At 48.5% G+C, this 25,502-nt stretch overlaps 9 protein-coding genes across 9 annotated transcripts; 5 read left to right on the top strand and 4 right to left on the bottom strand.

The window, feature by feature from the left end:
• Nucleotides 1-484: 484 nt before the first annotated feature.
• P174DRAFT_424465 (Clr5 domain-containing protein) lies at nt 485-1,704 on the top strand (the record flags this gene model as incomplete). Its single annotated transcript, XM_024825202.1, has 2 exons — nt 485-612; nt 672-1,704. The coding sequence occupies 2 exons, from the start codon at nt 485-487 to the stop codon at nt 1,702-1,704; spliced, it is 1,161 nt and encodes a 386-aa protein (XP_024678877.1).
• An 842-nt stretch (nt 1,705-2,546) lies between these two features.
• Nucleotides 2,547-3,649, top strand: P174DRAFT_377131 (NADPH:quinone oxidoreductase family protein; the record flags this gene model as incomplete). The annotated part of the gene is made up of 2 exons (XM_024822734.1): nt 2,547-2,579; nt 2,651-3,649. The coding sequence occupies 2 exons, from the start codon at nt 2,547-2,549 to the stop codon at nt 3,647-3,649; spliced, it is 1,032 nt and encodes a 343-aa protein (XP_024678876.1).
• A 1,396-nt stretch (nt 3,650-5,045) lies between these two features.
• On the top strand, nt 5,046-7,496 carry P174DRAFT_507022 (NAD-dependent malic enzyme). The gene is made up of 8 exons (XM_024831349.1): nt 5,046-5,175; nt 5,244-5,465; nt 5,581-5,784; nt 5,849-5,977; nt 6,029-6,162; nt 6,221-6,487; nt 6,546-6,910; nt 6,972-7,496. Exons 1-8 carry the CDS (start codon nt 5,098-5,100, stop codon nt 7,307-7,309), a joined length of 1,737 nt encoding a protein of 578 aa, XP_024678875.1. The 5' UTR covers nt 5,046-5,097; the 3' UTR covers nt 7,310-7,496.
• Nucleotides 7,497-7,974: 478 nt separating this feature from the next.
• Nucleotides 7,975-9,710, top strand: P174DRAFT_515410 (uncharacterized protein). Its single transcript, XM_024832181.1, has 2 exons — nt 7,975-8,604; nt 8,671-9,710. The coding sequence occupies exons 1-2, from the start codon at nt 8,384-8,386 to the stop codon at nt 9,218-9,220; spliced, it is 771 nt and encodes a 256-aa protein (XP_024678874.1). The 5' UTR covers nt 7,975-8,383; the 3' UTR covers nt 9,221-9,710.
• A 998-nt stretch (nt 9,711-10,708) lies between these two features.
• P174DRAFT_293042 (putative extracellular serine-rich protein) lies at nt 10,709-11,768 on the top strand. Its single transcript, XM_024821599.1, has one exon. It carries the CDS (start codon nt 11,003-11,005, stop codon nt 11,423-11,425), a length of 423 nt encoding a protein of 140 aa, XP_024678873.1. The 5' UTR covers nt 10,709-11,002; the 3' UTR covers nt 11,426-11,768.
• A 268-nt stretch (nt 11,769-12,036) lies between these two features.
• P174DRAFT_445198 (putative mRNA processing protein (Mss51)) lies at nt 12,037-13,835 on the bottom strand. The gene is made up of 3 exons (XM_024828275.1): nt 12,930-13,835; nt 12,201-12,858; nt 12,037-12,140 (listed from the first exon to the last, which is right to left on the bottom strand). Exons 1-3 carry the CDS (start codon nt 13,804-13,806, stop codon nt 12,113-12,115), a joined length of 1,563 nt encoding a protein of 520 aa, XP_024678872.1. The 5' UTR covers nt 13,807-13,835; the 3' UTR covers nt 12,037-12,112.
• Nucleotides 13,836-14,034: 199 nt separating this feature from the next.
• P174DRAFT_413059 (OSBP family protein) lies at nt 14,035-18,506 on the bottom strand. The gene is made up of 5 exons (XM_024824334.1): nt 18,326-18,506; nt 16,867-18,101; nt 15,406-16,805; nt 14,992-15,345; nt 14,035-14,930 (listed from the first exon to the last, which is right to left on the bottom strand). Exons 1-5 carry the CDS (start codon nt 18,343-18,345, stop codon nt 14,160-14,162), a joined length of 3,780 nt encoding a protein of 1,259 aa, XP_024678871.1. The 5' UTR covers nt 18,346-18,506; the 3' UTR covers nt 14,035-14,159.
• Nucleotides 18,507-18,723: 217 nt separating this feature from the next.
• Nucleotides 18,724-20,389, bottom strand: P174DRAFT_413056 (ATP synthase complex assembly protein ATP12). The gene is made up of 2 exons (XM_024824333.1): nt 19,744-20,389; nt 18,724-19,656 (listed from the first exon to the last, which is right to left on the bottom strand). Exons 1-2 carry the CDS (start codon nt 20,048-20,050, stop codon nt 18,857-18,859), a joined length of 1,107 nt encoding a protein of 368 aa, XP_024678870.1. The 5' UTR covers nt 20,051-20,389; the 3' UTR covers nt 18,724-18,856.
• Nucleotides 20,390-21,402: 1,013 nt separating this feature from the next.
• Nucleotides 21,403-23,570, bottom strand: P174DRAFT_377315 (glycosyltransferase family 2 protein; the record flags this gene model as incomplete). The annotated part of the gene is made up of 4 exons (XM_024822741.1): nt 21,403-21,516; nt 21,943-22,234; nt 22,575-23,444; nt 23,533-23,570. The coding sequence occupies 4 exons, from the start codon at nt 23,568-23,570 to the stop codon at nt 21,403-21,405; spliced, it is 1,314 nt and encodes a 437-aa protein (XP_024678869.1).
• Between the last annotated feature and the right edge of the window lie 1,932 nt (nt 23,571-25,502).

The raw sequence follows: 25,502 nt of genomic DNA, 5'->3' as shown, positions 1-25,502 counted from the left end.
CCGGAATCCACTGCGCGATTCAACCTGCCAATCATGATTTTATGCTTGAAGTGTGGACTTTGGAGTCCTCGGGGAGTGGACATTGACTAGTATCATAGACCACCCAGATGATCGCCGAGTGGCATTGGGCCGGCACGAGTGCCCTTGTCACTCCGCAGCGCCGTCGATCCTCTCTCGACTCCGGCCGGCATAGTACGGTATACGTATCTAGTACCTATCTGATTCTACCTTATAGTTGCATTATTACATATAGATTCCCCGGTCTCGCACAGGGCAAGTTCTCTTCCTTTAGATATTTCTTCACGTTCCTTTTTTTTGTTCGACGATCGATACTTCCAACTACCACTTGCGGTACTTTGCATACTTCCATCCTGAGTGATCCGTGTGTACTTGTTGACCTCCTACTACCCTATTTTACACTACACATCATTATTGCTTGACATCGTCCAACTCTTGTCTGCCTCTTTCTTTGCCCTTCAGAGAGATGAAGACTTCGATTCCGTCAGACGTATGGGAGAAGAAGAAAGCCTTGATTGCCAAGCTGTACAAAGAGGAAGAATGGCCTCTCAAACAAGTCATCAAGAAGATTCGCTCAGACAACTTCAACCCAAGGTAAGATAAGTACGGGAAGCACAAGCACTATTCCATGTGCTAATTGATGTCCCGTACAGTGAAACTCAGCTTCGGAGCAGACTGAAGAAGTGGCGCGTCACAAAACCATCTCGGCAAACACGGAAGAAGTCTCCCGATGGCCAGCTCAAAACCACCGACGGCGACGGTAGAATCGATGGAGCATCACCAAAGACACAGACATCATATGTCTCTCCCAGGACTCCATTGCCTGCTAACCAGCAGCCAGCTGTGAGAGCCTTTCCAGCTACAGAGCCTGAGTGGTATATGAGCCACGGGGTATACGCGCCATCTCAGGGAACTTCAGGTCCAATTTTCGTCGATGATCAGACTATGTCCACTACCTGGCCTCTACTATCTGGCCAACAGCCATCACCGAGCCCGTCGGATCATCATACCTCTCACAATGGCTCTCCCGTAGCTATGTCAGGCTCCAATGCTTTCCATCAGCGCCACATCTCGCCGGGGATGGACACAGTATTTGTCAACGCGACATCCACAATGACGCATGCTTTTAGCGGCACCCCATTTGCCGTCACCACTGAATCTTGCATGCCGGAGCAAGTGTCTACAACGTCGGCAACAGCACCTATTCAGTGGACCGTCCCTCATTGGTACCCGCTGCCTCCGGGAGCCATTTCTCAACCTCCGCCAGTTCACTTTTATCCTCCTGCTCCTCCAAGCCCTCCGTCGACGAGTCCCGTGGACCCTGCAATGCAAGCACCGCACTCACAGGTTGACTTCTCCATATATTCGCCCAACTATTCTGGCCCTTCTCAACATCAGGTGTCCGAAAACTTCGACGGAGTCAAGTCATGGAAACGGGTTATGTCTCTTCAATTTCCGCCTGGCACCACGGCGCTTAATTCAGGAGCCGAACGACCTGAGGTTGCAAATTATGCTGACAGGAAGGCGTCGTTACCCTCAAAGATGTCAAGTCATCATTCCAATGGCCTCATGACTCCGCCGTCACATTTCTTCCCTCACGAGCAAAATCCTATGATGTGCGGACCAATGTATTCCTACCCTGGCCCAGATCCTCTTCTTCACAGGCCCCCGAGCATTGAATTCTAGAATCAAGGCCGAGGCACTTGATCTCATCTTCATTTGGGACCTTGATCTTTGTAATCCTTCTTCCCTTCTTCTTTCAATAACCCCTCACTTTGTCTCTGCGCATGCTGGTCATGCTAATTGGATACTTCTCCTTCTACTATTGTTTTTCGTTTTCCATTCTGATCTTGTCCTCTTTGTCACTCTAATGGTCCGTCTCAACATGTCGCAGCAATCGGTCTATATACCAAACTTTTGGGTGCTGTATTTTCTTGGAGTGATTGTCAAACTTGGAGCTAAGGGGGAGTTATGGCTTTATATCTGATGTCTTTACGGGCGTATTATGTATTGCATGAAAGTGAATGTACTGAACAAATTATGTACGGGTGGCAATTTTTTGATTATTCCAAAAACAATGGGTCAAAGCCGTCTCTTTTACACCCCTTTTGGATGCTCTCCTGTATTTTGGCCAACTCACTGAGAAATTGAGACTGCAATGATAAGCAGCCACATTGGTTGGAATAATTTCTTTTTCCATAGAGATATTAATTGTATCGTCGGAAGAGATTGATGCCCTTGTGTGGGCAACCTGTGCAGAGAAAAAGCCAGCAGCAAACATGCAGCTCTACTCGGTCGGTTATCCGAAACTGACCTCGGCTCGTTCGTAATCGCGGGGAAATCTACGCCGTCCACGGCTTCCAGCTTGCAGCTTGCACTTTCTGTGCATCTGCTCTCTTTAGGCCCCTTTCCACTGAGTCTATCGAGTAATATATAGAAAGAGTATATCATCCACCTACCTCTTCTTAAACCTTGGATGTTTTTACGCGGAAGAGTTTGCGATTGATTGACTTTCCCCGTTGATCAACATGAGAGCCATTCAGGTCAAAGAGTACGTCAAAGTACGTTGAGATCCGCTTCTGTTCAAAATTCTTTATCAAAGAATTCGTTTCTAACGGCAAGTGTCAACCAGGGTCCTCTCGACCTCCGGGTCACCGAATTGCCTACCCCATCCCCCTCACCAGACAAATACTTGATCGAGGTCCACTCGGCAGGAACCAATTTCTTCGACCTGCTACAGATCCAGGGGAAATACCAGCACCAGCCGCCGCTCCCCTGGATCGGAGGCGCCGAGTTCGCCGGCACGATCCTCGCTGTGCCAACTGGCCAGAAGAAGACCCAATTCAAGGTCGGGGACCGGGTGTTTGGCGCGACGCAGGGCGCCTACGCCACGCACGCGCTCGCGCCTGAGGCGTCGCTGCTCCCCGTCCCCGCAGGCTGGAGCTTCGAGGATGCCGCCGGCTTGTTCGTGACCGCGCCGACCTCGTACGGCGGTCTGGTGCATCGGGCCAATGTGCAGCCGGGTGATTGGGTCCTTGTGCATGCGGCGGCAGGGGGAGTCGGGCTGGCCGCGGTGCAGATTGCCAAGGCTAAGGGGGCGACGGTGATTGCGACTGCGGGGACGGAGCGCAAGAGACAGGTCGCGCGGGAGTTTGGAGCGGACTATGTCATCGACTACCGCAATCAGAAGTGGCCTGAGGAGGTGAAGAAGTTGTGTGCGCAGCACCGCACAGGGAATGGAAAGGCCGGCGTGGACATCGTGTATGATCCGGTTGGCATGATCGATGCCAGTCTCAAGTGCGTGGCCTGGAATGCGCGGTTGCTGGTGATTGGGTTTGCGGCCGGGAAAATCGAAAAGGTCGCACTGAACCGGGTGCTGCTGAAGAACGTGAGTCTTGTCGGGTTGCACTGGGGCCAGTACGCCAAATTTGAGAAAGAGACGGTAGGTGTCGTCTGGAAGGGAATCTTTGATCTGGTGGCCCAAGGAAAATTCAGAGGGACAGCCTTCACAGATGAAAGTTTTGTGGGATTGGAGAGTGTACCCAGAGCCTTGCAGGCTCTTGGAAGCAGAGAAACCTGGGGTAAAGTAGTGGTGAAGGTCATTGATGATGAGGCGAAGAGCAAGCTGTGACCTGTACCGCTATTTAATTTTATTATTCTATTCTTTACTTGTAACAAGCCGAATTGAACTAGACATGTATGAAATGCCTGCCCTTATGTATTATAGCTCTATCAAGACTAATAGTCTATGCAAAAAGTAAACTGTGGATGTAGGTGCGCAAGGAGTCATGCTCTCGTAGAATGTAGAAAACGCGAGCAAACATGAACTATGAAGGCCCTGTAACTTCCTCTTGCAACTTTCAGATCATGAGAGAACTCGAAACGAGCTCTTACAAACCAGCTCCAGTCGGTCACAGTCACAAGACGTGACGTGTGGTGACTGTCCTTCGACAAGAAGGGTCCGTGAGAGTATGTCAAAAGCCCTATCCTGGTCCTTGCGGATGGATAGAGAAGAGAGACTCGGACAGCTGGATTGTAAAGTTGCGCCGGTATGATATTGTGTAGACTTAGGTTCGTACAGCCGCAAAAATCAAACGGTATATATCATGATGTTTCGTGACTGCTGCTGTGTGATAAAATGCAGGTTAGTTATCCTCCCTCCGCCGGGTTCGCAATGAGAGAATATTTGGAATCATTTCAATGGTATCCAGGAATCTCATAGAATCAAATCGCTGAATTCATTCTCAGTGGTTGATTCTATCAAATTGAGCAAGATAATCTCCAGCAGCATGAGCTGAACAGTTGATCAGGATTGACCGAGTCCGCAGTTTGTTGCGGAAAAGAGGGAAAATCTTGCGGGTGACAGTTTCTCGCTTAGTGTCAGCTTAGTCAGATGCTTTGATTGGCAATCTTATCATCACTGCCTTTAATGATCAGAGATAAAGATAAGCATCTACATGATGTACTAGGATTCCAGGGGTAACAACTAACACCAAGGAGCTGTAGTAGCCAAATAAGGATGTTGTAAAGTTCGTCTCATTGTACTAAGGTATCTAAATTTTCTTCTCAAATACTGGAACCGGAAGGGGATTTTCAGTCAGATGCTCGAAATGGCTTTCCAAGGCACAGCTGACTTCATAGGTACTGATGCTTTACGTCACTGCATGGTAACAACATGTCTTATGGTCCAATGCTTCAATAAATCTTATCAAATTGTTTTCACTTGAGGAAAAACCAGTCAGGATATGTAGCTGGGCCATTTAGATACTGAAGGCATACCTCTTGCTTCGAACTGTAGGTAGGATAGCACGATTCTTGTCGAGACCCGAACACATCCACCCATACGTCATGCCACTATTATCCCAGTTTATGACCCCACCAGAAAGTCATCGCAAACATTATAAACAGTGCTTGATTTAGCGACAAGAAGTGTGTGCTAGTATTCCTGCTGTAAGTTTAACTTGAATCTGGACGACACCTAATTACTTACGTCGATCCGTTCTTGCTATGATCAGCCTCCGTCTGAACCCTCGTCTTCTGTCTAAGCATAGTCCGCGTATACGATCAATTGCACGCACAATGTCGACGTCCACAAAGCCTTCCAAGTTCAGTCATTTGCCTCGAGCAGCTTCGGGGCCGCTGGAATGTCCATATGAGGTGAGGAAGAGACAATTCTCCATTATGCGGGGTGGTCAATGGACGGCATACTGATGTAGCCCGTCCAGGGGATGAGTGTCATACATAATCCCACCTTCAACAAGGGCTCTGCCTTCACTGAAGAGGAGCGAAAGAATTTCAAGCTGCACGGCTTAGTGCCACCGAATACGCAGACGCTTGAGGAACAAGTCCGCCGTGCATATGAACAGTATAGTAGCCGAGCGGATGACCTAGCAAAGAACACTTTTATGGCCAGCATGAAGATGCAAAATGAAGTCTTGTATTTCAAAGTAAGTACTTTTGTTTATGATTAAAGGGTAAAGCAGAGATTCGAGAACATTCTTTCCTGTGTCCACGGTTGATCATTGGGCTCGAAATTCTCCTCGGCGACTAATGTTCTGTTAGTTGCTACAAACTCATTTGAAAGAGATGTTCAGCGTCATCTACACTCCAACCGAGGGTGACGCCATTCAAAACTACTCACGTTTGTTCAGGAGACCAGAAGGCTGCTTCCTAAATATCAATGACCAGGACGCAATTGAAGAGTGCCTGTCCAATTTCGGTCGCGGTGAGGATGTTGATTACATCGTCGTCAGCGATGGCGAAGAGGTACCTACGATCTTTTTCATTCTCACCGCTACTTCATGCACGAGTCTGACAGGGTCGACTACAGATTCTCGGAATTGGTGACCAAGGGGTTGGTGCTATCCTGATATCCGTCGCCAAGTTGGTAATCACGACTATTTGCGCGGGAATCCATCCAAGTCGGCAGCTTCCAGTAGTTCTGGACTGTGGTACAGATGTAGGGTTCCGAGACATCAACAGGAGCGTTGCGTGCTGACACTGGTTGCAGAATCAAAAATTGCTTGGCGATGAGCTTTACCTCGGCCTTCGACAACCCCGAGCTAGAGGAAAGGAGTATGATCAATTTGTGAATAAATTCGTCGACACTGCTAGGAAGCTTTTCCCCAAAGCATACATTCATTTGTGAGTAGACGTCTCCACAATTTGAAAGGCAAGCCAAGCGACTGACGTCCCTTCGCAGTGAAGACTTTGGCCTTCATAATGCCAAAAGACTTCTCGATGAATTTCGACCACACATGGCCTGCTTCAATGATGATATCCAAGGAACCGGGTGTGTCACTCTGGCAGCATTAATGGCCGCTTTGCACGTCAGTGATGTCAAATTGCAGGACGTCCGCATCGTCATCTTTGGTTCTGGTTCTGCCGGAACTGGTATTGCACAGCAAATTGCTGATACAATCGTGACGGAGACCCATAAATCAAAGGACGAAGCGGCAAAGCAAATCTGGTAAGCCTTGCGGAAAATTGATGCTGTGCCCCTTTGCAACTTGCTGAACCTTTTCCAGGTGTTTGGACAAGCCAGGATTGCTAGTCAAGTCCTTAGGTGACCAATTGACGCCGGCGCAAAAGCCTTTTGCGCGCAGCGATGATGAATGGTCTGATGGGGAGAGAGATCTGCTATCTGTAGTGAAAAGAGTCAAGCCCCATGTGCTGATCGGGACATCGACAAAGCCAAACGCTTTCACAGAAGAGATAATCCGAGAAATGGCCAAGCATGTCCACAGTCCAATTGTATTTCCATTGAGTAATCCTACTCGGCTGCATGAGGCACAGCCCAAGGATCTCAACGAGTGGACGGATGGTCGAGCGTTGATAGCGACTGGGAGTCCCTTCCCACCAGTTGATCGCAACGGGGCAAAGTATGAGATTGGTAAGTACAGATTGTCAAAAGTTTGCGGGACATGACATGACTCATTAAAAAAACCCTACAGCGGAATGCAATAATTCAACCTGTTTCCCCGGAATTGGCCTTGGAGCCGTCTTGTCTCGGGCACGCGTCCTGTCAGACAAGATGCTGGTCGCTGCGGTCAAAGCGCTAGCAGCTCGATCACCTGCGCTTCAAGATCCCAACAAGCCTCTCCTACCCGATGTGGAGGAGGTCAGAGAAATCAGTGTCGATATTGCCAAGGCGGTGATCAAGACGGCAGTGGAAGAAGGGCATGCCCAGGAAGAAGGCATTCCCACCAACGATGACGACCTGGAGGAGTGGATTCGGGTACAGATGTGGGACCCTGTCTACCGTCCTCTCTCAAAGCCGAAGCAGGAGTGAAATCTGCAGCGCAAAATCGAAGATCGGGGCCTTGAATCTTACTGCAGAATATCTAGATCATTTGGGTAAAGAAGCCCACAGCTCACTTCAGTCGAGGCGAGCAACAGTAGTCAAACCCCAGATAGATTGCTCTATTTCCGAAGTCTCATGTGCATGTACAGTCTATCACGTGGAACAAGCCTAGAAGACCTGCAAACGTTGCTGTTCCCAATCATCCTTTATCAACACTATCAAAGCTGTCAAACACAGGCTATGTTCGGACTGAAGAAGCCTTGTGGAAGCCCGACAAGTTTGTGCTCCGGATTCCACTTCAAATGGGTAGATTCATCCGCTCCAATAGCCATTGATTCTCTCAATCGCAGGTTTTGGGTGAGCAACATGGCTTAATATCTATGGAGGCTGAGGCTCATGGAGGGCTGATTGCTGCGCCTCCTCGTAGGCAAGGAATCCTATAGGGCAATGATTCTCTATCGTACCGCACGTGGAGTTGGAAGAGGCCAAATGTGACTTCATGGATAATCAGATAAATTTCAATTGATCCGATCTCTGGTTCTTAGCCGAGTAAGTCTATGGATGATGGATGAATGATGAGATGATGGTTCTTTTGATCTCTTCTGGAAATCGAAGCTTGGCATCGCAGATTGTAACCGTGTTAGTCAATAATACGGAGTAGAGAATTAATGGATGTTGGGGCTTAGGCTTTCCCGGGATCGAATCATCAAAGGACAAAGCGAGCATCGCCACTTTGCTGGCAAGTTGGGAGATGATGATGAAAGGTTACCAAGAAATCCAAGAAATCCTTAACAATTAAGCCCGTCCGCTGTCGAAGGTTACATCAATGGGTTTCGCGTCATAACTCTCTTGTCTTGAAGAACTGCCTCATTTCTGGCAATATTTCTTTTCTTGTCACTTTTTATCTCAGACAACATCCAATTCCACCTCCGTCAATATTGTGTTACGCACTCTTACCCTCCATATTGAGACTACAGCAAGTCTATTTGCGCGTCTAAAACAGCTCTTCCCCTTTTTTTTAAAAAAAAGAAGAAGAGAAAAGAAAAGAAACAAGATTACAAGATGAAAATCGCCTACACAGCGGTTCTCCTTTTTCTTTTGTCGTCCACCAGTGTCACCTCATACAGTATTCCGCAGTCGGATCTGGTCGCTCGTGATGTAGTCGCTGTCGATTTATTTCGAGCCCCAGATCTCGAGAAACGTCGAGGAGGAGGAGGCGGTGGACGAGGTGGCGGAAGCGGAGGATCCAGTGGGGGACGCAGCGGAAGCGGTAGTTCATCAAGGTGAGCGGTTGTCAAGCTGCCTGTTATCTCCATAGACATCGAGGCTAACATTTGTTCTGCACAAAGTTCCGGGGGCCGTACAGGAGGCTCATCTCGCCCTGGTTCCACCTCTAGTAGCAGTCGCATTGGCGGAGCCTACTACGCTGGCGGTGCCACATCTGCATACAGGGCCGGCACGCGATCCCCTCTGGGAGTCACTCCTTTCCTTTTGCCAGTCGCTGCACTGGCCATCTTCCCTGGTATCTGGCTCTACGGGGCCTACGCATACCCCTACAGTCATCGTTACAACTATACAAATGAAACTTCCCGCCAAAACGAGACATTGCCGGTAGTCTGCTTGTGTCAAGAATACTCGGATTGCGGCTGTGACGATAACAATAACAGCACCTACTATCAATCGCTGTTCAATGGCACTCAACCTGTGAACTCAAGTATCGCCAAGGTTGTCAACGCCAACGGAACCGAGACCATCTACATCAACGGAACTGTGCCGAATGCAACGGACTCTACGAGCTCCTCCTCCTCCACCTCCTCAGCTCCCGCTACAGCCCTCCTTGAGGCCAGCGGGCACTGGGTTGTGGTCGCTCTGGTGGCTAGCATGGTTTGGGCGCTATGATGGATGTTCCCGCGATGGAATCGTTCATAAACAACCTGGTGCCTTTTGAACGATGAGCCACTTGCTCGCTATGCTCCATCATGATATCCCTTGTCGTTTTGCTGTTTGTGAATTTGCCCCTTTGCTTCTTGCTATATTTCGCTTCAGCCAAATCTGTTCCATGAGCTTTCTGTCTCGGCCTTTGCTGGACTTTGCTGCGGGAATATTGTCGATTTCGCATTGACTGGTGGTCTTTTGCTTTGAATAGCACGAGAACCTTGATACCCTTATTCGGCGTTGGAAAGTGAAATCCTTGATGCTTGTTTACCCACTTCGCTGGACATGATTACGATACCACTTCCTATTGATTATTCCCGAGAACCTTATTGTACGATAGATCGCCATGAGTCGCCCACTTTTAATACGTGTTATATTATGATCCCAAGGTCAGTAGTTCCCCTAGATGATTGCGGTCTTTCCAGACTTTTAAGCTCTGATAAATACTCCAAACTTTCAATCTTTTTTGCGAATTCGTCAAAGATGAACCCTTCGCAGTTTATCTATCACTTGGTATTTTTCCTCCAAACTTCCTCTGTAGATTCTCCAATTCCCCTGAAACCGACTAGGTATTCACCACGAAGAACCGATTTATTCTGTAGACTGGGGCATTGACTCGCTTCTACCTCTTATGGTACTCCATCTTCTCCCCGCTGCTGCGCGATGAAACTGGTGAATGACTGTAAAATGACAACCCTTGGACTACTCTTTCACGCAGGAATCGTCATTGGCCATTACCTTAAATCGAGTCAATTTCAGCCCACTAATATTGTCAATGGCGTCTTGATATCTCCCGAACAGCCGCAATTCACGTTCTTCAGTCTTCATCGTCTCTTTTGGGTCGGCGCAAGGTTACTTGCGCTATCGCATTAGCCTCCCCTCGAGATAACATGATCGACCCGATTCCCATGGGAACCTGGATTATCTCACGGCTAGCACTGCAAATGGCTACGAACCGCAGGACAGAGTTTGGCTCAAGACCTGAAGGGATAGAGGCGTACCTAGCATCTCTCTCAATGCCTACAAAGTAGAGGCACCGACGATCATCGGCAGTTAGAGAATAATCGCTTAGTACTTTGTCGCCCGCACCGCAAAGCGGGAGCTTTGAAGGGATCGACAGTTCGAAATTATCGTGACGAACCCGAACATCCCCAACCATGGACGGCTTGACAACATCCGCGCTAGACTCAAGCGACTTTGAGCCAAGCGTACCCCTACGGCAGCCGGTTTCATGGCTGATTCGCTGTTTGTTCGGGTCATATATCGATTTCTGGTATCGTTTGGTCGGTTCAAGGACTCCAGGTCTCCGGGAGACCTTTCTTCTAGTAGTCTAATGTTTACTCCGTACTTCGTATAGTCTAGCTAACAATTTAGTGCCAGGTACTGGTCACTACCCCCCTTTTCTTTACGCCTTATTATCATCGCTGTCTTCTCTTCTTCGCTTGAGTTACCGCTCACTGCTACAGACTTTGATTGCCTCAAGGCGTTGTCGCTCGTTCTTCACATTCTATACACACCAGGGCTGTCACTCGTTTCCAGCTCCATTCATTCTTTACTTCCTACAAGCGAAGGCAAAAAGGCCGAATATTGCAAAATTATCTCCTAAGCTTTCTTGCGTATCCAAAATCGATATACCAACGCCCAACGTCGACCAGCTTACTCCCAAAGCTATTTGCTCTTCCACTATCGCTTTTGGCAGCCTGCGCATCTCAAACTTCATTCTTTTCTATCAATTCTACGATCAAGATGCATTTCACCAAAGCTCTCCTGTTTACCGCCGCGGCTGTCGCGCCCTTCGCATCCGCTGCAGCGCAAGCTGAACCGACCACGACCATCACCGTCAAGCTGATGAGCGTTGGCGCTTCTTCGACTCCTACACCGTCCCCCAGCAGCAGCAGCAGCGTCGTCAGCGTGACTCCAAGCAGCAGCAGCCCCTCCATTCGACCCACCGGTGGCATCTATGTCCCCAGCTCCGGCCGCTGGAACTCAACCAGCTCTTCGATCATCAAGGTGACAGTTCCAGCCACCGTCAGTGGCCCCTCGCAGACAAACGCTGCTGCCTCCGCGGCCTCGTCGGCACCATCCCAGGGCGGCGCCGCTTCCTCGATCAACTTCTCCGGCCCTCTGACTGCTGTTGCCATGGCTCTTGCGGGATTTGCCATGTTTTAGAGGGTGAATTGAAGTCTACCAGACATCCAGCGCTTGAATAACCACAATTGAAGCGATCTCCTTCATCTTCGGGGTTGGGTGCGGCCGTCCATGATCGCGCATCAATGTTCGGGGAATGAGGAATTCAGACATATATTTTCCTATATATCTTACTTCGCTGGACGATCCTTATCGCCCATCTTGTCATATATACATTTGCACTCTTCTTCTAACCTGTATCTATTGAACTCGACTCCGTCCGCCACGCACACATTGTTTAAGCGTTATGATCTGGGCGCGCTGGTCTGTCATTCATCACTTTAACTTCACGTCCTCTAATTTATGTCTGTCTATAACCTTCCTTAATTTGTCTTTCAAGAAGCTCTGGCTCTTGCCTCTTTGCCTCTAAATTTCTTCGTGATGATGGATGGTACCGATGGTTCTACCACGGCACTTGTTCCTATCGTCTCTTGAAGTACTAAAGTACCCTATACGGTGCTTACCATGACATAGCGGGCTAAAGTGCTTACATGGGCGTACACCCAATGCTATGCTATAAAAGCCAAGTATGGGGATTTCTCTCGTACTTACGCTTGCTGTAGTATGCAGAAAGAACAATGGAGGTCGACCATAGGAAGGAGAGGAATGCATATTATTATGTTACAATGTACAAGAATATACATCAGCGCTGCAGACGCTCGCAGCATCTTATGAGTCCCTGTAGGTAGCTTCGTACCTGTTCAAGCCGGACTGAAGTTAGCCAGTGTTTCAGAGAATTGGAACAGCCATTACATACCTCTTTCCTCTGAATGCCCACAGGCCCCAATTTCCGCAAGAAACATCGTGAGGGTCCAGGTCGTTCAAATCCCAACGCAGACTACGGAAGATATTCTCGCCGGGCTCAAGGAGTATGTCAAACTCACCAGCGCATTTCTCGCGAACCCAGTTGATATCCCTCTCCATGTCCCACTGTGTGTACCCAGTGGTAATGATGGGGACCTTGGTCTCCAAAAGCTGTGGCAGAGTTTCTTCCCACTCATGAGAGCTCGCAGGGTGCCCGAGGCCCGGATGGAAAAGCACAAAGCAGTCCAGATAGGGATCAAACGGCTGGAAATACTGCGCTTTGTACATGGTGTGGAAGTAGTCAACGTACGTTGTGATCTTCAACTGGCCACCGAGTCGATCCTCCACAATGCCCCCAAACGGATTCTCAGGGGTCCGCTCGGGAAGTGGGAACTCGTCGTCACGGTTGGCCATACTCTCAGGTCCAATGAAAATCAAGTGTATCAAGGACCGCGGGAAAATGTAGCTCAATTGCAGCCAGACATCACGGGGAAGGGATGATTCCGCCCGCGCACCGAGGATGAATACTCGAACTGGGGGTGCCTTCAGGCGCAGACCTTGGATATCGACACCCTCTCCTGTCTTTGGAGGGTGCAAGGTGTATCGAAGAGCTGGAAAGAAGAACGGTCAACTATTTGTATAATTTGCAGCAACTAGCTGAGCACGGAGAGGTGCAGCTTACCGCTAACGCTCTTGAGCCCTTCGGTAGTCAGTCGGCCTCCCTTTCGAACGCTGTAAGGACTCAGCTCATGCAGAACACTTCCGATCGTCAGCGGGTATGTAAGCATTCTGGTCACTTGTCGCATGCTTCGGTCATGATTGATCGCATCAAATTCCCGTGTATAAAGGAAAGTGTCCCAATTGGTCATGTTAATGACAAAGTTGTCGTCCTGCAGCCCTGGGTAGGTGAACTCGGGGAAAAAACGCCCCGAATGAAGGTCGTGGTCATCCTCGTTGATTTGTCTGATGGTGTCACAGATCTCCAGGTGCGCCTCGAAATCATCCATCCAGTGTCCCTCAGAACAGTAGATGGGAACGCCACAATCGGGGCACTCAAAGTGAGAGTGGGCCGGAGGCAGTGCGCTTTCGGGGCTCTTCCGAGATTCAGGATCGTGAGGCGAGAGCGCTGCACGGGTTTGTTGATGACTGGGATGCGGACAAAAAGCATTCTGTTTGATGAACGCCGCACGCTGTCTAATCGCGGGTGCAGGGGATTTCGAGAAAGGGTGAAAGAGGTTGTTTGGTTTCAGCAAAGTTCTTGACTCCTGCGCTTGGCTCGACGAGGTGGACGAGGCTCGGTGCGTTAGCTGCTTTGCAGTTGGAGACGCAGCAGACGAAGGCGACAAGGATGGGCACGATGTCCGTTTCAATTGCCCCTGGGAGGATTGGGGTGGAAAGCGATGGTTGCTCTGCGAACTAAACCTTCGGGAGAAAGAAGAGGGAGAGTTGCGTGGACCCGGCGAATTGACCACAGTTTGCAATCGAAACGTAGAACTTTGAATAGAAATCCTTCGCTGGAGGACCTGCAGACAGCGTCCGCAAGTATATTCGCCAGGCATGTCGACTGTCGCGGGGTTGAATGGACGGCTGTTGAGTACACATGCATAGAAGCTGTAATTTCTGGCCGCCGAGAATGCCGTCGTACCACGTGATCCAGACAAACCGTTAAGATGTCTTCGCAGGCATGTTTAGTTCGGTGCCATTGCAACACACTCCCTCAGCTAATATGTTGAAAATTTTGTATGTTGAAAAATCTGTTATCCAGATGCTAATGCACCAGTAAGAGAGCCAATAAGTGCAATAGTGACTTCAGGACTATTGACTTCTTGATTGAACATAATGAACTTATCACTATCTACAAGAGGATGGGCGATCTCCAAGATATCCACCTCCCCCAAGCCATGAGTGAGCGTCAGAAAATATCTTCGCTCGCACTCCAGTCATGTCTTTCTCTACATTCCCAATACTTTCCATTGTGCGCCCAATATTCCTCTCCAGTGATCGGACATTTAGCCCTGGTGAACCACTGAGGGCGGTACTCCTCGCCTCTAGCCTCCCTCTCCCGACGCTTCGCCCGTTGCTTTTCTTCAACCCGATGTTTTTCATTGGCAGCCAAGTCATACTCGCCGTCTTCCATTGCACGCTGGTCAGGGCGGAGTCGCGTGTCAGTAGGCGGGAGATGTTCTCTCAAGCCTTCTGGAAGAGCATTCAGTGTGATAACAAAGGGTGTCAGATTAAAAGGAATTCCACTTGGCCGAGGATGGCTCTGCCAAACCAGAAATGTCTTAGCCGATTCGGGATCCTGACCGGACACTTGCGCTTCGAACCCAGGGGTATGGCGTGCGTAGATTTTATCATTCCAGCGCCCACCAATACTCCATCTCGGTGTTCCGTCGCGATCAACGACTTTGCCAGTCACTTGGTACGCAGAAGACGCCTTCCAGCCTCTCGGTTTAAAATCCAGGTAGCAAACCTCGCCGGTAGTCCAGTTTTTGATTTCCATCAGACCGTAATTGTCAACAGTGGGATTGCCTGTGATAATGCCAATGACAGACGAGGTAACTTTCTTCCATGTGTAAAGCTCCTCTCCGCCTGATACGGGACGTAGTTTCAGAAACCAGGTTCCGAGTAGGTTGATATCGAATGATTTGCCGTAGAACTTCGACTTGAGAGCGGATTCTCCCTGTGGAAAGAAGTTTAGAAAGGAAACGGTGGCACAAAAGGGAGAGCTATTCGAATCTTACCCAATAATCCCACTTCGGTGACTCGGCCCACGCTGCGCCAATCGGTGGGTGATGGCTAACCTGCTCAATGAAGAACCGATATCCCTTGTCGGGCCTAGCATATTCGAAGGTCTCTCCGAGAAGAGGATTGAAAGGCTTTGCCACACGGCCAATTGTTGAAGCATATTCGCTCGCTGCGTAAGCAGCTACATATACCAAACGCTCCATCGAATCGGATCGGTCAGCCGCGATATCCAGAAGGTCAGCATATTCTAAGTCCTCCGCCACTCGTTGAAGCAATGATGTCGGCTCATTGAAAGATACTGGTAAAGTCATCTTTGTCATGTCCTTGCCAATCATGGATTTCAGGATTCCCTAAAGCATCACCTTAGATTGTTTTAATCCTAACTTGAGCAGGTACTCGCAATCACTTACCCACAAAGAAATTTTCGGTCTATTGTCGTTGTCCAGCTTGAGTCTTGTCCGTACAGGCTCTTCGTAGCCCTTGAAAGAGGGGACTATCTCGTTCCGTTTCACAGCTCGAAGTTCAGTGCTTTCTAATTCTGGCTTTTCCTCCTCTTCCTCCATCACTTTCGAGGTAGTCATGTCTTCCACTTCTATCTCGCCAGCGTCGATAGCATCAAAAAATTCATCATCGTCGTCGGACCCAGAATCGTACAGGCTGCTGATGCGAGAGAGCGCCGACCTCTTGCGACGTAGAGACTTTCCAGACTCGTTCTCCTCGTTTTCCGCCATGTATTCCACGGGCTGCGGAATTTGTTCTTCTGCTTCATCTCCGCCAGCACGGCTGTCTTCCCCAGAGACTTGTATGCGGGACGGAGCCTTGCTGCCACGACGACTGGTATATGCGGACACGCCTTCCAGAGCTTCTTTGAGAGCTCGCTTAGTACGTCTGCGCTTCTCTTCGGATTCCCCCATCTTCGATTGCAGCTCTTCGTGCTCCTGTGCAATGCGCGCCATGCTTTCCTCCCACATTTTGCGAAGATAAGCCTCTCGGTTAAGTCGGTATTGCCAATAAGAATCGCGATCCCGCGATATTTTGAGAAGGTTTTGGACCAGACCTTGCAGGCTGCTTACAGCCGCCTCATAAGCTACAAGGGCTTGGCCAACGGTGGGGTCCGAGATTGGCACGTTCGAATCCTTCGATTTCTCGGCTTGCAACGCAGCGGCGACATTGGCCAGAATCTCGAGTTGAAGTTTTGCAGATTGCGCCGTGATGTTCAGCGCATCTTTATCGGAAGAGCTGATATCACGACTAGACGCGTATTCGCCATAGTCGTCCTCGTCGCCTTCGCCATCCGGATGGCTAGTTACATGACTGACCACCCGATTGACTTCGTTCTGCAAAACACCCTGGTCGTAAGAACCGTGTATTGAGGCTTCCTCATCTGCAGGTACGCTGTCAAGGGTTGTACGAGACGCATACGTGGTGAGTCTGTGAGTGCTACCACTTGGTACGCTTAGAGAAGGAGGTGCTAGACCTTTCCCATTTGACTTGCTGGCGGCCAGGCTCGGGGATTCGGATGCAGTCTCTGTTGGACTCCGGCCTTCGATCTGGTCCATCTTTGCCTGGCGTAGTGCCTCAGCATGTCTTGTCTGGCGTTTCTGTTCCTCCTTTGCTTCGTCTTTCGCCCATTGTATGGCGTTGTTCAGAGTCCAGAACCAGCGTTTAGCCTCCACGACATGGTTCGCTTTGAGATGATATTTGACAGACGACTTCCCATGTATTTCAAATCGCGTCTTGTCCTGCGCGTCCATGCTGAGCCTAGCGATCTTCATATTTATCGCGCCGCGACAAGCGGAGCCCGCGTCGTCTGAATGAAATGTCAATTTCCCGTGGTCTTCAGAGATGAGGGGCACCAAAGATAGGTTTACCTTGATGTTTGTAGTAACTCAGGACGCCGTCTTCAAGCACGAACCATCGCAGCTTATATCCACTGGTATAATTCGTCCATTTCTTTAAATAGCCTCTCATTTCACGCGCATCTTTGCCTACGAGCGGCGCCTCACCTGCCCCTGACCGTCCAGAGACACCTTGAGCGGGACTGCTGCCGAGGATGGCTTTCTCTTGAATGCCACGCTGTGCGATAACTGCTGCAGGAGATTTTTTGACAATGGCACGCGTCTTATCGTCTTTCGTAACATCTTGAGGCAGCCTACCTTTCTTATCGCGCCGGAAAGGATCAGCTCCGTGCATCAGTAGAAGCTGGATGAGTCTCGTATCTTTCTTTCTAGCGCCCTCATGCAGCAAGGTACCTCCAGACTGTGCGGTAGTCGGGTCGGTGACCAAGTCCAGGCTGTTCACATCTAGGATTCCCTCCACGCGCGGCTCCTCCAATACCCTCTCAAGGTTATCGTAATCGCCTTGATACACAAGGGACTGAATTTCTTGTGACTTGCTGTCAATAAATAAAGATCTTGCAAGCTGGAGCTGCTGAAATATTTCGGGATTACGCGCAACATCAAGGGCAGTCTGGCCACGGTAATTGACAATCGAATCATTCACTGATGGACGATTCAGCAACTCGCGCACTAGAGGTCCTCTTCCTAGCTGGGCCGCAAGATGAAGAGGGGTATTCCCATCCCGATCGCGGGCGTTGATATCCAGGTCATCTCCCAGAGACAAGACGAATTCGACAACCTGTGGCTCGGCACATTGAATTGCTAAATGCAAAATGGTTGTGCCAGTCAAAGGGCCTGCCCCTTGAGGTTCCCTGGTCTCCTTAATCGCTTTCGATATCGCATTTGTGTCCCCGCTCCGCAGAATCTCGAATAGTCGAAAGGTGCGCACGGATTGTTCAAGTGTCATGCTTCCAATCGCTGAATGAGCTAGAGTTGGCATTTTCTCGACATTTTCTGCGCTGTGATTGGAGCCGGTTGGCTCAAGCGACGCCTCTGAGTCCATGGGAGGTGAGTTGGCCTCTTGGGGCGACTTTCGGCGGATGCTATTCTTATTTGACGGCAGCGAGAAAGAGGAGCTGCTGTTAACCGGAGAAGACGCGCCAGACTCAAGCGAACCACTTTCACGACCGGCCAGATCGTCGTTGATGTCTTTTGATTTATCGCGATGTAAAATTGCAAGGGCCAGCGCACTCTTCGATCGTTTGTGTCTAGTATGGCGTGTTGAGTCAGTACAGTGGCCACGTCGGGGGTATCATTTGAGTATGGGAGAAGAGAGAAAGCAAATGTGAAGGCAATCCAGACAGGTACGTTCCCTGAGCAGCTCTGAAGCCAGGCATCTCTAAAGGGACCCAGCTCATCGAGAACAAGGTGACACCATATCTACAGGGAACGGTTCACGGAAAACCGAGGGTATCAGTCAGGAGGAACTTACCCTTCGCCCCTTTCCGTCATTTCTCTATCGGCACTAAAAGAAGCTCCGAGATGGATAGAGAAACTCGAAGCAGTGGCATAGACGGTTGGGAATAATAAAGAATCAATCGGAGCTCAATAGTTTTATGAGCTCATGGGTTTATGATTATGTAAATGTATATGCATGTGGTTGACGGGCAGAGGGGAAACGATAAGGAGTACTTTGTGCTTTGGTTGAACTGAAAGGGAAATGTTCCCGTGCCTTGGCGGTTTAGACAGAACAATAATGCACATGAATAGGAAGACATTCCACCTTACGACCGATTCCAAAATTAGAGGGAGTGGTTAAGGTATCCTGCTGGGTTTGGGAATAGAGGAAAAAACAAATTATGGAAGAGGCTTGGACAATGCAGAGAAGTTGTCGAATACCCGAGCATGTATGATCATATTGTACAATGATTAGGTGCCGCTGCGAATATCTATATACGAGTACATGCAAAGCATGTCAGCTTAAGACAAATATGACAGCCGTCCACAGCTGCGGCACACTTCCTTATTCACGGGTCTCTCCGCTGACCACAACAATAACACTTCCAAGCTGTCGTCTGAGATCCTCCTTGTCAACATCATGAGTATCCTCCACTTCTCCCCACATATTAGTCTGCCATCTCACTTCAAGACTTGATGCTTCTGCTGCCTCTTCGATGCCGAACTTCTTTTGTCCTGACCTTTGCAAGTGACGGAAATTCTCACTCCACTCGACGACCAGTCGAACAGCAACCAACAGGCTCTTGCTAGCAACAATTCCTCTTTCTAAAGCAGCTAGATCGTGCGGTCGCAGCGACGAAACCCATTGTTTGATTATGTCCTTTGTAGCCCGGGGCTGAGACACCGGCAAAATGCTGTCCGCGTCAAGAATGGGTACAATGTCGACACCAGGCCACACCTTTGTGCCTAGAAAGGCGATAATATCCTTGGCTACTCTCATTTGAGCTTCTCGAAGGCTTTCAGGCCGCTCTCCATTTTCTTCAGACCCCTCGCCAGCGTATGGATTTCTCTCGGGTACCCAGCACAGTAGAGTATCGGTATCCAGGTAGCGCATGGCGAGTTTCACAATCTGGTCCCTCGTGGTAGTCTCGCCCCTTGCATCTTCTTGTGCAATATCTCCCGCTCGCGCAGTCAACGAGGTCAACGGAATAAGATGATTCTTCAAAGCCTGCCGTGCGGACGTCATGACGTCCCACTCGAGAGCAATAGCATGTGCAAGATGCGGTTTCGTCGAAGGAATGGATAAAGTATCTTTCGTCGGCGTCCGAATCGGTCGCGTGTCCAATAAAACCTGGTACTCCCCATCTACACACGAAGGAACAGACGTAAAGGTCAGCTTGATGTAAGGCGGAGCGGAAGTTAACAATCCGCAGAAAAGAAAGGGTGAGGTACCTGGCTTTTTCCTGACAACCACATTTTTCCAAAATCGCTTCTCGAGAGTCGATGATGGTTTTGACACTTGCGATTGTGGCTTGCCTGCATCATTTACGTCTTTTCCTTCTTCGGTCGGACGACCGAATTCTGGAGCTGGCGAAGGGGCTTTCGGGGGCGGTCCATGGGCAGTGATAGGATGGGCAACTGCAGCTTTCTGGGAGATGGCATGAAAACTTCGACAGGATGTCGTAGCTCCACGCTGCCCCACGGCCGAAATAAGCCGGCAGGAGAGAACTGAAAAGGTGGCTCGAGGGAGAATTGGCATGGCAGATTGAGGGATGCTTACGCCAACACCAAAGTGGAGAGATATGCACGACGATTAACACGTAGATATCTTTGTTCTAGACGTCTTTGCCAGTAATCAGGTGTAGTTAAATTTTCAACTTCTGGAAGGTTAATGTCGAGGATGGATTACCTGCTTGGTCTCTGCTGTAAAAGTGCCAGTAGATGGTTTTTGACGTATCTTTGCTTTTTCCGTAAGCTTGTCAGATACCATTATGGTGGGTCAATCCAGATCGCCGTAGACTGCACCACGCCACATTCTCCGGTTCTCCGCAACTCAAGGGCCGAAGGCATAATCTTAGCTCGAGTCTCTAGATGTCGCTGGAACTACAGGTTTTCATTGGAATCGTAATCACACCGGATCATTAAATATTATTGTGAACGAATGACCAACTTGACCGTTGCTAGTTTTGAAGAGTCTGCGGCAAGACGACAAATCAACCATAGATCAGACATATCGGAAAGTCTCCCGGTTGCAGCTTTGATGTACCCGATGCAGAAATAGCACATAGATCATGCGACAAGTCAGAAGTACAACGACCCAAGCAATGAACAAGCCTTCCCATGCTTTTTGCTATAAATTACACGGAAAAAGATATCTTTTAAATGCCAAAAACGAGTCAAACAAGGGTATGCGTTCAAGAGGAACATTCACTGTGAAAATCGTTCTGTGGAGCCGACTGCGAAAAGGTGAATCTGTACTCAGAGAACAGAGGAATATCTTTTGAGGGGATAGGAAAAGAAGCTGCGCCCAGCATTGGCTTACTCAAGCGGTGGGTCAGAAGAGAGATAGGAAGGGACGAGGGAAGTGTAAAAGGTCCCCAGAGTGCAGATTGAAACCAGCATCGCCATGCTGGTGCCAGAGTGCGTCGGTGTAACGAGTTTGGAACTTCTGCATGGATACAGAAGGGGAGCTGAAGACTGATCATGGAAATCCCGGCGTCATTGGGACAGTCCATCGTAAGAATGATCTTGAGCATCACGAGAAGACGAAAGGACGAAGGACGAGAGGAGAAGAGGATGGCAAACAGAGAGCATTTCAAATATTATCAGTGCCGCTTTGGCTGGTGCAGATGCTCGGTCGACAAGCGCTGATTCGAAGGGAGCGTGTTGCTATCGCATAAGAAGCAGCAAAGTCCTATCGTAGCGGGAGATTTTCTAACCCATCCAATAAGCACTACTTATGCTATGATAGCGTCGAGGTGCAGTAAATGCTGAGTGCCCTATGGTTGTGACCTCGAGCCATGTTGAAGCAACAGGAGCGGATAAGTCAGTTAGGAGAGACTTCCTACTGACGAAGGAAAGGAGCACGGAGAGGATGCGCAAAAACCCCAATCATTGAGTTATGAAGTTGGGGTAGTACGGCCGCTTCATACGGTCAATATCCGTGCGTCTCTTCATGCGTTCTGCATCATAATCATCGGCACCATCTCTGCTGCCCCACGTGGTCTGCGAGAGGAAGCACAGGCTTCATGTTAGCGAGATTCGTCATAAAAACCAGTAGAGGAAATTGTTCAAAGCGCTGTGGGGTCGTTTTCTCGGAAAGGAAACAAAACTCAAATACAGAGAGGGGAGACAAAAGCCTAACAAATAACGCCTGTAACCTGAGCCAAGCGAGGGGGGTGTGGAAGAAAGATCGACAAGTGTATTATTTCTTGTGGACAGGTACCATGAACAATGCACTTATGTCGATGAATGATTAAAGAAAAAAGGAAAGAAAAAAAAGGGGAAAGGAAAATGAAAACTAGAAAATTAAGTAATAACAAAGGTAAAAGAGAAGAAATGGCGTAGCATCTGAATTTCTGGACACAGCAGGCTCGAGTCCGCTCCATGCTTGGTGCAAGCCGACAAACTTTGGGAAAATGGGAAACTTACCACATTCAGAGTTAGCACCGCGTACATCTTGATTCCTCCGTGGAAATAACCGAAAAGGATAGAGACGGGCAGAAGCAAGATGTCCACCGGATACCGAATGTAATGTCCTAAGAGTTTGATGAATTTGCTAATAAACATCCATACTCCTAGGGCTTGCATAGCTAGAGCATGCGAGTTTCCTTCCCATGAAATGGTGGCTTTATGGCACAGGAAAAGGAGCAGCAAGTCACCCAAAAGCGCTGGCGGGGACAGCGTTGTCAGATGGACAGCGTACGCGCTCCAAGGTTGGCGACTTGAGACACAGACCCTCAAATGTTAGCGTGCGGCTTCAAACGAGGCGCTTGGTGCTTTTTGTGTAGGTTATGTACTTTGCCAAATACGGAAGTGTCATCCATACCACCCAGGAATCAATACCGATGCATTGACTTGCCAGTAGAACTCCGGTCCGTTTGAGATTCCTGAGCCAGTGCAGCAGGCCTTTCTCGTGCGGATCTTGATTTCTGACGGATAAACACGCGTTGAAACCTGATTGCAGGCCAAAGACGTAGCAGCAAAGGAGGGTGGAAATGGGAGAAGGGAAGGGACGATAGGAAGTGGGAAACGGAGGAGTAAGAAAATCAGGCAATACTTACTACCAAATATGTTTTTCATGGAACATACTGGTGAGGTTGCTTCTCCAGTTGCTTCTTGACCATCGCGCACACTGCTTCAAAAATTTTGGATTGTCTTCCAAGGTTGTCAAAACTTCAGCTTCGGAATGGTACTGCATGAATGTCTCCCAGCCGTGTGATACCATCCAGCGCGTGATGAAATTGTCATCATCTGCATTTAATTGGTATTTACCAAACCACCACTCCTCATTCGTGAAGGCATATGTGAAGCCTTCGTCTTGAAGAATGTGAGTCTTGTATGCAACAGTCCGACCTGACATGCAGGGTAATCCACCATCCACATGCGTGGTGGCTGCGCAATCAAAGTTTCGGCGTTCCAAGTACAGAGCTCCCAAAAAGCCCCAGATACGTTGCGAGAAAGTGGGCGAAACAGCACGACGCAGTCGCTGACAAGTGACAACTCCGCCGTATCTCTCGTCTTTCTCGAAAGGGGCGAGTATCCAAGGAAGCACTGTACGTGGCCAGCTGACATCGTCATCAGCAAATACAGTGATAGCTGTGCGAACCTCCGGAATAGCTCTTGTCATTTGGCGACGTTTGTTGGGGTGGGTCACGGTGAAAAGACGAATTCTTGATTTGGAAGCAGGCATTTGACTCAGCATATTTTCGGCCTTCTTCCTATTCGCTTCAATAGTAACCAGTAGAAGTTCATATGGATGATTGTCGAGGATCGTTCTGATCGTCTCGACTAGTTCGTCACCACATCCCTCCAATGTTGGAAGGATAACAGTCACATCTTGCGCTGTCAGCTTCGGATTGTCCGGTGGAGGAATTGGTTTGAAGGTCCAAAATGAGACAAGATTCACAACCAGACGAAAGTAACGGTAAATGCTGTAAGAAGAGCAGTGGTCAATAAATCTAGATTCTCACTTGGATAGACTTTCCAAGGCTGAGGGGCACGATTGACATGTTTACTTACAAAAGAGCAATAAATGCTCGCATGAATGGGAAAGCCATGATTGACGACCAGCCAACGAGGTTTCCTTGCTATCAATTGAGCTTGCCCCAAATATTCCCTTACTATGTCTACCTTTCAAACAGCCCTTCTCCTCTCCCGATATGTGGCTGCGAGCGGTAGATAAAGCTCACAGAACTGTCGAGTCAGGTAATATATCAAGTAACGACCTGTTTGCCACCACTTCAGCAAGACAATTGTCATCGACAAAATACGAGGTCGAACTGAGGCGAAATGACCAGGAAGGAAAAGAGTGTGACTCGCGTTCCTACCTATGCAGGAGTGAGATAAAGGGTCAACTGTGAGAGACAGAAGGAGAGAAAGCGAGAGGCGAGTTAGAACGAATGTCTATGTGAGAAAGATGCTCTGCCAGAGACTGGAAGGAGAAATCTTCTGGCTTAATTGGTTTCTGGGAACAGTAAAATAAGTGACAGACATGCAACATTGGCAATTATCATTTATGCAGAAGTCCGTGACAGGGAAAACACATGTTTGTTCGAAGTCCAGTATCTTAATAGCTTATAAAGTCAGTTACTACGACTACAATCTTTAGAACAGAATCCACAACAGAAATAGAAAATAACGATTAATGTCAGCGAATGGGAGGCATGTATTACTTGTGGGCTCTAGGTCCTTTGTCTTTTTGAGTGTCATGCAGGTTGTATTTTTGCCTCGTGCGTCAGAGACCCTGGATCTAGATGGACTGATGGACTGATGGAGCATAATAAGGGTGGAGAAAGGATTGGCAGCGGTCCATGCAGCTATGTAGTAGTGTATGCAGTGACATGGAGCACGTCTTTTTAGGAGTGGATGGTGGGTATCATCATCAAAAGGAGAAATGAAAAATAATAATCAAATGGAACAAAAATACTAATAAGACCACACTGGCCAGTTACAATAGTTACCTTAATGTACAATCAGGTAGTCAGGTAGATACTACCTTAGGTATCTGCTAATTAGCCTGGTAGTGCCTGTATTGGAGAGATAGTGGTGTTCAAAACTACCTTTTGGAGGCTTGGAGAAGCGAGCTTAGGGACGCGGGCTATGATATTTTAGCAAAGAAATTGGTGCACTGTCCAGGACATTTCCGAGATAAGTACAGAGTACCATACTGTCAGCTGTCAGCACGGGCTTCAGCGATCCTACTCCGAGTCTGTTATACCTATCTTAGCTACCTTAGGTCTTTCGCCCGTTTCTGTGGTTTCTCTTGTGCAACTGCGAATACATAATAAAAAGTGCGCAGGAAGTTGACGATATTGATCTGCAACCGGCTCGCATATTATCTATGCATACTGATTCCTCAATTGAATAGCCTACAAAGTGACGAGCAAGTGATGCCGATTGACCGACCGGCGAACTAACTCGCTAGTGCTAGGTACTATGTAGGAAGCAGAGTGTGGAGGGGGCCTTAATAGCTATTGGTTGTCGGGTGGTCCATGCCTTCCTCTTAGGACTCTTAGGTCTTATAATCATAACACATTTTATTACTCTCCATTTTATGATTCTGATTCTCATCGTCCTCATTACTCATTCTGAGGTCTATTGTATCTTAGAAGAACTGTGTTCACTGATCATTTTACTATCTAATCAGAAGCCCAAACATATCTGACTTGATTGATATTCATAAACGATGGTTAAATATAAGCCACTTACTACTGCAGTTACTGGGTAAATCTAAGGTAAGGAGTCATAGTACTCTGTATATGAAACGGCTTACTACTGTAAAAATTCATATGATTATCCAGAGAACTATGAGTTAATTCAGATGCACAATCCGCTAGTCCAAGAATGGTGCTACTTACTGCACATAAATCAAACAGGTATAATTTTTAGGTATCCTTTTTGGTTGTACCATAAGCACCAGAGCAAAAGTGACAGGGGAAGGTATGAAGTGAAAGAGATTAAGGAGCCCAGGAGATTTTTTGTTCTTTGCT

Source organism: Aspergillus novofumigatus (assembly GCF_002847465.1).
Source record: "Aspergillus novofumigatus IBT 16806 chromosome Unknown P174scaffold_8, whole genome shotgun sequence".
In the NCBI taxonomy this organism is placed as follows: domain Eukaryota; kingdom Fungi; phylum Ascomycota; class Eurotiomycetes; order Eurotiales; family Aspergillaceae; genus Aspergillus; species Aspergillus novofumigatus.
Note: the sequence above shows the minus strand (reverse complement) of the source record. Positions and strands in the feature narration are given on the sequence as shown.